At 34.6% G+C, this 14409-nt stretch overlaps 1 protein-coding gene across 3 annotated transcripts in view; it reads left to right on the forward strand.

The window, feature by feature from the left end:
- The first annotated feature begins 636 nt into the window (after positions 1 to 636).
- The window catches only part of LOC105254113 (probable serine/threonine-protein kinase roco5), a 32245-nt gene continuing 18472 nt past the window's right edge, over positions 637 to 14409 (forward strand). For all 3 annotated transcript variants that reach the window (XR_889426.3, XR_889427.3, XM_011262611.3), the window contains exons 1-2: positions 637 to 1525; positions 3406 to 5429. Coding sequence is in view for 1 of the 3 variants with exons in the window: in XM_011262611.3 (XP_011260913.1) it covers positions 4173 to 5429 (1257 nt within the window). In the remaining 2 variants the exon portion in view is untranslated. The remainder of the gene's footprint in view (positions 1526 to 3405; positions 5430 to 14409) is intronic.

The following is a 14409-nucleotide window of genomic DNA, read 5'->3' on the forward strand; positions in this document are numbered from 1 at the left end:
ATATAATTGAATTAATATAGAAGACTAATAATTAATAAAGGATAATAAAAATAGAAAATGTATGTTGGGAAATATGCAATGTCAGAAATAAAAAAGAGAAAGTTATGTTATTTGTTTGAGTAAAATTTAAAACGGACAATAATAATAATAAAATTGATGAAAATTAAAAAACTGATATATATCTTCCATATTTAGTTCGTATTTAAATTTCAAATATTCGAAACTTCGATTGAAGTAAATGATTAAACACGAATATTGAATAGAAAATGTTTTATTTTTAATACATTATTTCAATATTTAAATTGCTTCGAATTCTTCCACGGTTCTAATCTGAATATATATTCGCAAATAAATACATGTATTTGAAACCGGATAAATGGATTCAATTTTGCGGATAAAATTCCTTTTTTCACATTTATAAAAACTAATTATGAAAACTGACTGAATCATGAAAACATTGTTATTCCTTTACCGAGTGTTTAAAACGAACGTTCGAAATTGGCGCGTATTTTCCCTCCGCGAACGATGGCTCGAACGGATGGGGGTCGAATCGACGGCGAGGGGATAAGCGGCGCGGTGCGGTGGAGGGGGGGACGAGCGATTCGGGCTACCGTCGAGCGGTGGCGCTTGCGCGTCCGTCACGGCGACTCATTCCCGTAATGGCCGCCGTCTGGTGTTGTCAGTGAGTGTGCGAGTACCTGTCGGGAGCGGTTGCGTTTACGACGTCGGATAGCGTTCGAGGTAGTCGCGGTAGTTCGGGTGAAACGAGACCGGTGACAGTCTGAGTGTGACGCGAGTGCGCGATGTGCCGTGTCGTGTCGTGTCGCGGCTGATTCGCGCCAGCGGCGATTTAAAAGCGAGCGACTGGATTTCGTACATAGTGGTGTGTGCTACCCTTCTCTCTTCTGCCCTTCTCCCCCTCTCTCTCTCTCTCTCTTACAAACTTTTCTCCCGTTTCTCCCCTTTTATTTCTCTCCCCCGTCCGTCCGTCCGTCCGTCTGTTTACCCGAAGCATCGACCGCGACGAGTGTCAACGACTCGTCCGAAAATCGGTGCGTCGATCTGTCGTCTCTCTCTTTGTATATCTATATCTGTCCTGTCTTTTCGCGAGCGCGAGATGAGACGCCGCTGATGCAACGGCGTCGTCGCCGGGCTTCCTCGCCGAGAGATGATAAACACGTCGAGTAACAGCGCGCGCGAGTGAAGAGAGACGACCGTTTGTTTTTTTCCCTTTCTTTTTCTTTTCGGTTTGTCGATAGTCGATCCGATAGACGAGAAACAAGAGTCGCTGCGGGGCCGCGGGTCCCGAATTCTTCCTCACGTGGTTCAAGGTCATTCTAAAAGCATCCGGACGTCACGAGCGCGGACGGTACAAAGTGACGCTTTCCGCGCGAAAGAGCTGTCGGCGACCGTATGGCAAGACTTTTCTGACTGGTGTTTTCGTCTCAACCCCCTGGAACACCCCGCGCAAGCTTCCTCGGACGTGACGACACCAAGTGTTGCAACGTCCGATATCCGATGCACCGTAAGTACCATTTGATTCGTGAGTCCCTCTGATTCTTTGATTAATTTGCGCCTTCAATATTACCTTGTTTAGATCGATTCTTCTCCTCTAAATTAAACGAAACGTTAACAGTAGTTTTGAATTCGTTGGAAAAGTGAGAGATTTCTGACAAATTCACTTCCTCGAGAAATGAAACAGAGGATTTTTTTATCTCATCATTGTTGACATCTCTCGACATTTCGATGATTTTTTGATAAATCGAGCGCTTATTACAACTTTTTATATTATTTACGTGTTACTTTTTATATTATTTATATATTATTTTTTATATTATTTACGTATTATTTTAGATTTCTGACAAATTAACTTCCTCGAGAAATAAAACAGAGGATTTTTTTATCGCATCATTGTTGATATCTCTTGACATTTCGATGATTTTTTGACAAATCGAGCGCTTATTACAACTTTTTATATTATTTACATGTTATTATATTTTAGATTTCTGACAAATTAACTTCTTCGAGAAATAAAACAGAGGATTTTTTATCGCATCATTGTTGACATCTCTTGACATTTCGATAATTTTTTGATAAATGGAGCGCTTATTACAACTATTTATATTATTTACATCTTCTTAATTTAGATATTAAATTAAAATTATTAATATAAAATTTAGTTAAAATTAATTGAAAAAATATATTTCTTTGCTTTTTTAAACCTTCATTTCTGATATTTCAAATTATTTTATTATCACTTTTAATTATACAAAATTCATTAATATGTAATCATTTTTGTTGAGGAAGATTTCAAATTAGCTACAAAATTTCATACACATATTACATCATTACATATCATATAAATGCAATTGTAATAATATTTCATGTTTTATGTTATTGTTGTGAATTTCAATTATCTTAAATCAATATTGTATAACGAATATATAAATAAAATATAAAAATTGCTGACGGGACATAATACATTTTAAGTTAGTGTAAATTTGTATAACAAAATGTTATAAAATTAACTTCAATGTTATGCTCTCATTTAAATCAACATCATATTCGTGACAATATAATCATTGTAACGTGGATAAAATTTAAATCATGCAATAAAAACGATGCATAGAGCAATTATGAAATTACGAAACAAGTAAACAACAAAGTAATCAACGGTAATTAACAATAAATGGCAGTTTAATTTTGTCTCATCCGATTATAATTGCTCTTTTTTTTACAAAAACTCGTAATTTTCATGCAATGTTAATTAAAATTTCAAGATATATAATAACTAATTGCAAGATTTACAAGATAAAAAAAATCTCTAAAAGATAATTTCATTTTGTTCAATGTCGAATTTATAAAATTATTAATTATTTTATTGAAAATACTAGGCAATAAAATATTTACTTTGCGAGAAATTGACGTGTGCTATTTAGTATTATTGTGAAATATTACAATATTCTTGTTAATAGCAATTTATAATTTATTATTCCCGTTACTTGTTACGTTCTTCAATAAATGTCAGATGCGAGAAAAAATAGGAAAATGTCGATGTCAATCTATGATCAATCAATCTGCATGATGTTTATTGCGTGTGAAAATATGATTATTTGCCACACGAATGGAGGAGAAACTTCAGTGATTTATAATTTATTATACATCTTAATTTAAAAATTCAAACTGTTAACCTTTTTAAAAAAAAAAGTTGACCTTAAAACTCGACTTGTGTAAAAAGAACATCATGAGAAGTTCTACAAAATATTGAAAAAAATAAGCAAGCATGACTTCTAGTTGTCATAGATGCGTATATTAAACCTTGCGTACGCATCTTTCTTAAAACGTCAGTGTTCGCCAGAGTTTTCGACGCTCGTCAATCACCGATCGCATGCAACTTTATTTCAGGAAGATCTGAATCAGCCCGCGAGAAGTCGTCCGCCGACGACGAGGAGAGAGGAGCCGTGCCAAGTTCTGGTGCCGCGGTCTTCCTACGCTTCGCTTCGAATCCGTGACGTTATCCTGGATCGCATTGCACGTCTCTTCGAGGATAACGTTCATCCGTGATCGACCGACTGTGATTTCAACGTGTGACGCCACTGCCAAAAAGGATACAAACTTGCATCGATCGCGAACTTGCGCTTTCGTCTTCGCTTCCTTCGCCTTCCAGTATCTTCGTCGAGGACGAAGTCTTCCACGTTGTACCAGAAAGTATATTTCATCGTCTTACACCGAAAACCCTCTATGTCTTCCGCGGATTTCCACGTCCTTAATCGGCCAAGAAAAGGACTCTCGACTTCCTCAAACTTCGTTTGAAGTACACAAGAAAATAAAGAAGGTGCGATTCTTCTGCCGCTACGACATCGAGTTCCTCGAGGATGTCTCTTGACTAGAGATCTCGATTTGTTGACTTCATATCACGTTAATCTTGATCATCTGTGCACCTTGCTTCTATCATCTGAACACGCTCGAAGCATCCTGGTGTCTTCGTTTGCGGCCATCGACAGTCTAGAATTTTTCTCATCACTCGGATACGGCAGGACGACGCCGTGACGACCGAGATCGAGGGGCACATCTTCGAGCCGGCTGCGTGTGATGCGTCGCACGCAGGGCCGCCGCTGCTGCTGCCGTTTCGCGTCAGCTTGCGCGACCGTCTCGTCGCAATAACGGCGAAGATGTTCGGGAAGGTGCCGCCGTCGAACACGCCGGGTCCGCCTAATAATAACGGCGGTCAGACGTCAGCTAAACCGTGCGTCAGACTGACGACGACGATGACAACGACGAGCACGGCGTCGTGTTTGCCGTGCTTCTCGACGGAGGAGACGTCGACGTTGGGTGTCGATGATAAAGCGAGATTCTGGCGACCGACGAAGGACAACACCGACGACTCTGTCGCGGTTGTCTCCGAAGCTCCTTGCAATTCTCTCCAACCGTTCACGGACACCTCACCCGTCACAGAGCTTCCTAGATCCTGCAGGACCGACCCGACGACAACGATGATCTGCGTCACCGCTTGTTCCAAGACCTCGGCCAAGTGTTCGCCCAAGGAAGCAGCGTCACAGATTGGCAGGAATCACGCCAATGCGATGCAAAAGTGCACCTCCAGTCAGAACTGTGCGAATTTCCTGAAGGAAATCCGAAAGGCCGGTAGATCGCGGAGACCGCAATCCGCCTCGACTGGTAGTCTCAATGTCGAGTCGTGTACAAGAGACTGTACAAAAACTGTGAAGAAGATTGTTGCCATTGGTCGAGAGCCTTCGAGCGGCAAAGAGCAGCAGACAGCTGGCGACAGAACGACGTACAACGAGCAGCAATCCAAATGCTTTCAGGCCAAGTTACCCTCCGGGACGTCTTCCGAAATGATGAACCAACCACCAGGCGAAAAGAAATCTAACGAGGATCTCCTGGTGGACACATCCGCGAGTTATTCCTCAAACAGTGCATCTAACGTGTCGACTGTAAGCGAGTTGTTGTATGTGCATCAAAAGCCGGCGCCGAGGATAGTCGACGTAAAAGATGGCGCCGGCGATTCTACGATCACCACCGCAACCTGCGAAGACGACTCCTGCGTCAGTGACTTCGTCACCTCGACGCCGGCCAAGGATTGGACGTCTAGGAAGGTCAGCAGCGATGCGTTGCAGAATTGCGTGGCCTGTGCGCCGCAGGATCTCCCCACGGAGCTGCAGTCGTCCACGTCCTTGAGGAACTACAAGGAGAAGTGTCGCGATCTGTCTTGGCGACCCACGGAGATGACGGAGAGCGCGATACATGGATTGACAATATGTTCGGGCGAGACGTTTCAGGATACGAGCTCCAAGAGACGCACCGGGGCATCCTGTCAGGCGCTCAGGCACGCCGTCGCCTCGTTAAATCGTCTGGACGACTTTTACATGGAGAAAATTGGCGCGGGCTTCTTCTCCGAGGTTTACAAGGTAAGACGGTAGTTAATTAAACAAAATATACGCGATAAGAAAATATATGGAAACAAAAATGAACGATTGACATGATGCGGAATAAATATTAAGAAATTTACATTAAAATATCGTTGAAATATTTCTGCGACTTAATGTAAAATTTATTTAATGCGATAGATATGAAACGCACGATATACGCTTGTGAAGCTTGTATAGAGTATATTACATTATACAGAGGCATTACGCATATGTAAAGGACGCGTTCCATTTTGAGTTTCTATTAAATTTTGCTTTAAATTACAAATGTTTTATTAGTACTTTTGTGTATAGTATAAATAATAATTTTTTCTTTTAATGTGTAAGTGAAATAATCATATTCACACCTATCGAGACAAAATATATGCAATAAGAAAATATATTGAAACAAAAATGAACGATTGACATGATGCGGAATAAATATTAAGAAATTTACATTAGAATATCGTTGAAATATTTCTGCAACTTAATGTAAAATTTATTTAATGCAATAGATATGAAACGCACGATATATGCTTGTGAAGCTTGTATAGAGTATATTACATTATACAGAGGCATTATGCGCATATGTAAGGGACGCGTTCCATTTTGAATTTCTATCGCATTAAATTTTGCTTTAAATTACAAATGTTTTATTAGTACTTTTGTGTATAGTATAAATAATAATTTTTTCTTTTAATGTGTAAGTGAAATAATTATATTTACACTTATCGAAATCCAAACATTTAGTTTAAAAACTTATTTAATTTATAATAAACAACGCTATACCACTATCATGCAAAAATATGAGCTATATTTTATCTAAAATAATTATCTAAATATAATTATCTAAAATAATTAACTAAATATAATTATCTATTAATATTTGCATAATTCAATTGATATAAAATTCAAAATATTGTGCAACTTAGATTTTTTCGTATTTAATAAGCATGTTATTAAAAAATTTATTAAAATAATCATTTAGTCGAAACGTGCCATTTTTATTTCATTAGAAAGATATAAATAAAAATTGAAAATGCGCTATTAGATGTTTCGAAAAATATTTTTGAATTCATTAGCAATTCATTAGAAACTTTTTCCCGGATGGCACGCGCTTCCTCTTAATTCCCGCTATTGTTCCTAAACAACAATCGCTTATTTGAAACGGACGTTCTCCGGACGTATCTCGTTTTATGAAATATGCTATCTTAGCAGATTGATATCTCGACAGAGATTAGATACGCTCGCTATCACGCAAACGCATAGTTTCGTGAAATTAATTCTCGTAATCGCGCCGTTACTCGCCGATAATGAGTGATTAGGAACATTTTTTTGCCACATACGGCTTTCCAGAGAGACCTTTACTATATTAATTCTCCACACATTCATTAGAATTCGCGTTTTCTTTGATTCTTAAGTCATTATATGATGTTGATTACTTGCGAAACGAAAGAAAATCGCGGAAGAGGATGTTTTCCAATCCATTATTCACCGATTCTAAATTATACGAGCGATGGATAATTAATGCAATACAGAATTAACATAAGATAAAGATAATACAAGTATTTACTACGTGAATATTGAGGTGAAAGAATGTTAATAAAATACTTGATAAAATCGCGACCAAAAAGGAAAGATCCATTTTGTCCCGAAAGCGTGAAATTCTATTGAATATTAATCGTGAAAAGTAAAATATATTATAGAAAACGTTTCTCATCAACAGGCTCTAAATTGCAATGCTAGATAATAAAAAAACTTGTTCATAGTTGAAAAAATATGAAAAGTATAACTTCTTTGGATGCAATGCAATATCTCCCTATCATAATGCACTTTTCTGTCAAATTTCATGGTCACGTATTGTACGCATTTTCGTTTGTGAATGCAGAAGATGTTGCGACTTCAGAATAGTGTCACGGCAGCTTACGTAAATCATTGTTTTATTCATTTTGTTCATTTTGTTCACAGCAGGAGCACGTAATTATCGAAGGATCTTATCCTTGACTTTATTTTTCTTGAGCGTGATTTTAGAGCTCAAAATTTATATATATAATTTCATCTAACAAATTTCATTTAATTAATCTAACGCTAAAGTAAAAAATATATATTTTTTTAAGTAATTGATGTAAAATTGTGAAAAGATAGATATCTCAATTATTTAAATATTTATTAGGATTTCACAAGGAGAAGAGAATTAGGAGACAACATTTGTTGCAGAAATATTTCGGCGTCAAATCCATAAAAATTATATATCTTTATAAAAAGGGAAGGAAAGAAATATTTCTCGAATATAAAACGAAATAAATATAAATAGACACAACAATATATTATATACACCAATTAGGATTAAATAAGCAGCCTTGTAAAGCACGAAATAAACAAATCATATCGCTCTTGCGTGTTTTGAATGTAATAGGGACTCGGCTCGTGCCGATTCGAGATAGTATCGTGTAGCAATTTTGCGGGAATCGATCGAAATTTGCCGTGTCGAGCGCGTGATGCCGCATTTTGCAGAGGAGAGATTTATATGCACGTGTCTCTCTATCGATCTATCTATACCACGCGCGACGGTGGTCGGCAAAAGTGGCCGGAAAGCTGCCCTAGTTTCCCGATATTCCTTTCATGCGATCTGCAATTTTGCGCATTCGCAGGTCCGCGATTACGGGAGATGCGCGACTCCTTGAACTACCTGTTCATCAGAAATCAGTCGAGCAGTCCGGGACCTTGAAAAGTATGCCGCGGCTTCTCCGACGCGTTATAAATAGGTCAACAGGAAATTGAGCACGTAGTGACTGCGGTGATTCCTCCGGCGCAGCGGTGCGCAAAACATCGCAGAATACTTCTCCTTGCAAATAACTTTTCTTACACTGTATTCTTACCAAGTATTCTGCGTTCTCGGTGAAAGTCAATATGAAATTAAATTAAATTAAATTAAATTAAATTAAATTAAATTTGATTTAGTAAGCGAATGATTTCTTTCTTTTTCGCGAGAAAAAGATCTTAGTTTTGCAGCATTCCAATAACGTAGAATAATTTCTTTTTTTTTTCTGCTTGTTAATTACTAAGGATAATATTTCTCTGTTTCGTCAGACGATGAATAGCGCGCCTCTACTTAAGCGCATTAGCAAGACTCGTTTAAAAATAAACCGATGGTATTCTCGATATTATCGCGAATGAGATCGACGATATTCTGTTTCTGCCGTCAAATATACCGACGATAAAGGCAACTTTTATTTGCAATTTTCTAAATATGGTTAAAAGTATGAAAATTAAAAATATATTTTGACTATATGGAGATTGTTACATTTTGCTGATGTACTTGTTCTATTTATACAAGGCATGTATAGATTTTGAAGAATATTTAACAATTTCAAATTGAAAAAGGATAAAGTTCGATATCATCTTGTTTGTCAAAATCTACTGTTTTTGTATTAGGTGTTAATTATTCAATTAATTTATAAAATATAAAACCAAAAGCTCATTCAAGTAATATAATATAACGTTTAATATTTAAATGTGATAATTTAAATTTAATTACATAGAAAATGTATTGAAAAATGTATGTGTTTTTGTAATTTTGTCTTTTTCTTATTTTAACTTATTAAATTTATGATTAAACTCTTTCATGATTTAATAACAAGAAATCTGTAAAGAAATACAGGCGTTATGAGAATTTTGCATGAGCAAAATGCATAAGCATTATGAAAAAATAAATTATTATAATTATAATAAAATTGAAACACACACCTTGAAAAAATTCAAAAACAGTTGATGTAAGATTACTGGGATGGGAGATTCAGATTCGTGCATTCTTGGCATGATAAATCAATTACCGTGCCAAGAGTTTCGAGCAAGTACTTCAATTTTCTAGTCAAGCATAAGATTACATGCTTTAATTATAAATTAAGAAAAAATTTGCTTGCAAAATCTGTTTCAGTGAAATCTAAAATTTTAAAAAATCTGAAGTAACATCATCGCCAAGATTACACTTTAATAGATTTTCATGAAAAATAAAAAAGTTATATATGAAAGATTATAAGCTTGAAATAAAGTATATATTTCATCGGGAAATAAAATACATTTTTAGACAAGATAAATTTGAAAAAGATTTATCGAAATATATATTGCAAATCTTAGTAAATCATTTATTTTAATGATCTTTTTTTAATGAGCTTTTAATGAAATCTTAGTAAATGATTTATTTTAAAATATTACATATGACGACATGTTTCGTATGTAATGATTATTTATATATATTCTCTCTCTCAACAACTTATGTTATATCTTATATTCTCTCTTTAATGAACATTAGAAACATACAAAACATATCTTCATATTCAAATAAATCGATTAAACTGCTATTTTATGCTTCGATTTTCTACTAAATTTTTCTGATTATATTTCCACAACTTATGAAATTTCACAGAATTTGGCGTAATGTCAAAAATCTTATAACAAGTAATTGTTATTACTGTTCCCACGAGAATTGTTGTAGGTAAATAAAATAAATAATTTCTTATTTTCACTGATCAAGTATTAGAAACCTAAAGCCTGAAATTTTTTTACATATAATTGATTAATTACGCGCCTTGAATTTTTAGAATCATATTTAAGTACTATTAAAATATTAGTATTAAATACAATGTATTAGTCATATTAAAAAATAATTATATTGAAATCGTATTGCAACAATAGAAATTTATTTGAGATATAAAATATACTAATGTATCTTAAAAAAATTAATAATAATTAATAAAAAAATATATTATTTATATTCTCATATGTGGCTTTTTAACTGCAAAATTCGAGCAATAAAAGAAAAACGAGTTATGAATAGTCACTGGCAAATCATATATATTTTAACGATCGCCAAGATAGTCAAGGTTGCTGATAAGCCGCGATAAAAGATGGTAAATGTTGTATTTTACGATTAATAAAGCTTCTCTTTTTTCAAATATAATATATAAATAATTAAATAACGATGATTAACAATTACTAATTTTAAACTTTTGTCTAGTTTTTAATTAGAATTACATTATTTTGATTATTTATTGCTTTGAAATTATATTTATACTAAATTGTAAGAAATTAACACGAACGTAACGTGTGAAAAAAATAGCTTACGAGATAGATGGTAAAGATCAAGCAGAAGATGCAATGAATCTATTTTTAAACTGCATCGAGCGTCCATGTACATAGTTGTGTCTCCGTGTGTCGCGACGAATTAGAATGCGCGAATCAAAAGAAGTCCAAGCTCGAATCTTTCCAGCCAAGAATCGAGCCAAGTTTACGTGGTGCATAATAGTTTAAACATATTATGTCAACAATTTTGTTCAGATTAATTCGTAGATTATGTTACAATATCTCAACATTGCCAAATATAATTTTGGCTTTAAGAACACTATATGCATTAGAAATATCATGTTATTTCTCTGTGTCGAACATATGTATTTTGTTATTTATGCAAGTGTGTATTAAATTTAATTATTTTAATTTTTAATGATTAAATATGTAATCGAAAAATAATTTATGGTGATGACATTTTTTAGATTGTTATTTGATTTTCCTAGAGAAAAAAAACGGGAAAAAGAAGATATATAATTTGCAATCCTTAAATTTTTAACACATGTCTCTTGATATTTTGATAATTAATTTTGAATTTGAACTTATATAAATGCATTCTTGAAATTGTATAAAGGATAACATTTATTTGTTTATTCGCATACTTAAAGATTTACTTGCCAAAAACTATTTATTATATATAACTTGATAAAAAAAAATGTACGAGTAATTAATTCGATAGAAATAGAGAACTTTATGCATGTAAAGCACGAAAATCGCATGAAGCGGCAAGAGCCTGTTGATTGGCCGGTGTATCGACTTATAATACGAAGTCACATCGAAGGACACAGTTCCGAGATTGGAACGAACGGTCTAGTCGGTCTACTACTTCTTATCTTCGCCCATTAAACGCGGTGCACGCATGAATACTGCATAAGGTGCATCTAAAGCGCACATTCCGTCGATGTCGCTTATCGCGTGTACGTCTCGGGATCGTCTCGAGTCAATTGCACCATCGCGTAATCGACGTCCGTTGCAAAACTGTCGCTGTTGCTGGAAAACGTGATGCCTCCTTCTCGAATTGAGGCCCTCGCGAGAGGAGGCTTAAGCGAAACGAGTCTTACGACGTTCCTAAAGCGACCGAGAAGGAACTTCCTCTCGTTTGTTCTCCGCCTTTCATTCCACCTACACGAGTCCTCATCCTCCCCGCTGGCTTTTAAATCCTTTTGACGCGAATCGCCTGCAGGCTCGATAGTAGAACTTCCCTTCGCTCGGCCTCTCGTCGAAATCACCGCTCGTTACGCGTTCAATCACGGCTCTCATCTCACTCGGCTATTCAATGGAAAAAAGACAGTAATCATGATTTTTACGAAAGTGGGACTGGTCTATATCTGTGAACAAAAACTATTTCGATCTGTTACGTGTCAAATCTCATGACTGTTTGGACATTCGGTGTCCAATTAAATTTAATTTGATATAAACTTTCATATTTTATTTTGTTGAATAAACTAGCTTAATGTAGATTTGTTGAATGCCTAAAAATAGTTTGGCCCCCCTTTATTTAGTAAGGGATAATAAAGTAAGAATCCATTTGAAATTCATTAGAAAATCAATAACTATGAGGAAACTTACGCGACACTTTCATTTCCTACATATACAGGGTGTTTTTTAATAAGTGCGAAAAATTTTAGATGATTCTTTATCGAAAATTAAAGGAGGTTTTTCATATAAACATATATTCCTTTATCCCTCCCTGTGGAGTACACTCCAAAAATGGGGGTAAAAATTAGGTTTTTATTTTTTTTCTCAAATTTGGATCAAGCTAAAGAAGTGAAATTAGATGGATATTTTTTACCAGAAAAGGTTATTTATTAATATTTTTCACGGCTCTTATCTCACTCGGCTATTCAATGGAAAAAAGACAGTAATCATCATTTTTACGAAAGTGGGACTGATCTATATCTGTGAACAAAAACTATTTCGATCTGTTACGTGTTAAATTTCATGACTCTTTGGACATTCGGTGTCTAATTAAATTTAATTTGATATAAACTTTCATATTTTATTTTGTTGAATAAACTAGCTTAATGTAGATTTGTTGAATGCTTAAAAATAGTTTGGCTCCCCCCTTATTTAGTAAAGTAAGAGTCCATTTGAAATTCAATAGAAAATCAATAACTATGAAGAAACTTACGCGACACTTTCATTTCCTACATATACAGAGTGTTTTTTAATAAATGCGAAAAATTTTAGGAGATGATTCTTTATCGAAAATTAAAGGAGATTTTTCATATAAACATGTCTCCTTTATCCCTGCCTGTGGACTTACACTTCAAAAATGGGGGTAAAAATTAGATTTTTATTTTTTTCTCAAATTTGAAACAAGCTAAAGAAGTGAAATTAGGTGGATATTTTCTACCAGTGAAAAGGTAATTTATTAATATTTTTTTCAACCTCCCTATTGTTATAAGGGGATGAAACTAGCAACCGATATTCAATTTTTTATTAGAACTTTTTAATGTTTATGTGAAAAACTTCCCTTAATTTTCGACAAAGAATCATCTTCTGAATTTTTTCGCACTTATTAAGAAACACCTTGTATAGATACAACTCTCAATCGCGATTTCCCGATCGTTCGATTGACGGTGACATTAATCTTCAATCAGGCGAAAGTCGACGCGAGGAAATCGGAGGAATCATCGATCGAATTCTCTTTAATCGCTCATCGTCGCGGACAAATCGCCGCAGAATGCAATTATTATTTGCGTCAGTAATTCCGAGAGCTTTTACGAGCGGTATGCACAAGCGACGAGTCGCCGCTCGTGGTGAAAACGCAGTAAATTATCGGTAATGACATGCATAATGGCTACGGCGCGCGATTATTGGCGATGCTCGAGAGTCGGTGGGACATGAAAGAGCTGGCTAAGAACCGGAGGCTCCGCCAGTCGCACGTGATGATCAGACCATGACTTGATATAGCGAACGTTGCGATAATTCGATATTGAGAATGTCTCATGGATATAATAGGCGAAAGTTAACTATATCTGCTCGCTGCGTGTAAGATGATTAAAAATAGAGTCGGATAATCTTTATTTTTTACATCGCACGGTGACACTTCCTGTGGATTTATTAATGTGCCATTCGGACTTTATCAATTTTTATTTTTGCGATTACCTATATTAAATACTTCGAAATTTTAATTGTAACTTATGTAATTTATTTATTAATTTTTTTATATCCTTTTATTAGTTTTCAAAGTAAAAAATTTCTAGAAATTAAATGAAATATATGTATAAAAGAATAAAAAAATGCAAAATCGAAGTAAATCAAGAATATTTTTCTGAAGAATATAAAGAATATAAAGAAATAAAGAATATAAAGAATATAAAGAATATAAAGAATTTTACGAAAGTATTTTGTATTATGGAAGATCAATTTTTTTATTAATTAATTTCTTTATTTAGAAAAAAAAACGTTCGGAAAAAATATGATTGCTAAATTAGAATATAGACGTATAAGATTACGCGTAAAATGATTACGTGTTGAGATTGCAATTTCAATTTTATGACAAATTGCCGAAGGAACGGTTCTCCAAGAGTGTATTCGTGGCATTTGCCTGATCGTTCCAGTCATTCGCATTGAAACATTCTCCGCATTTGCTTATACGTAATCGCCGCTATGAAAATAACTATATAATTTACATCCTTTTAACTTTTTATCTTACAGTTAATATAAACTCCTCGAAACCGTAAGTAAAGCGGGAAGTAAAAACTTAAAGAGAGAGAAGCATTACTCAATTAAAGTTTTATAGAAAACGGAAAGATTTAAAAAAGCTATTTTTATAGCATGAAAATAAATAATAAATAATTAACTTTTGAAGAACTATCATCAAGTTCATTCAAAATTATTAAATCTAATTAAT

This window comes from Camponotus floridanus, unplaced genomic scaffold (genome assembly GCF_003227725.1).
Source record: "Camponotus floridanus strain SB8 unplaced genomic scaffold, Cflo_v7.5 scaffold40, whole genome shotgun sequence".
Lineage (NCBI taxonomy): Eukaryota > Metazoa > Arthropoda > Insecta > Hymenoptera > Formicidae > Camponotus > Camponotus floridanus.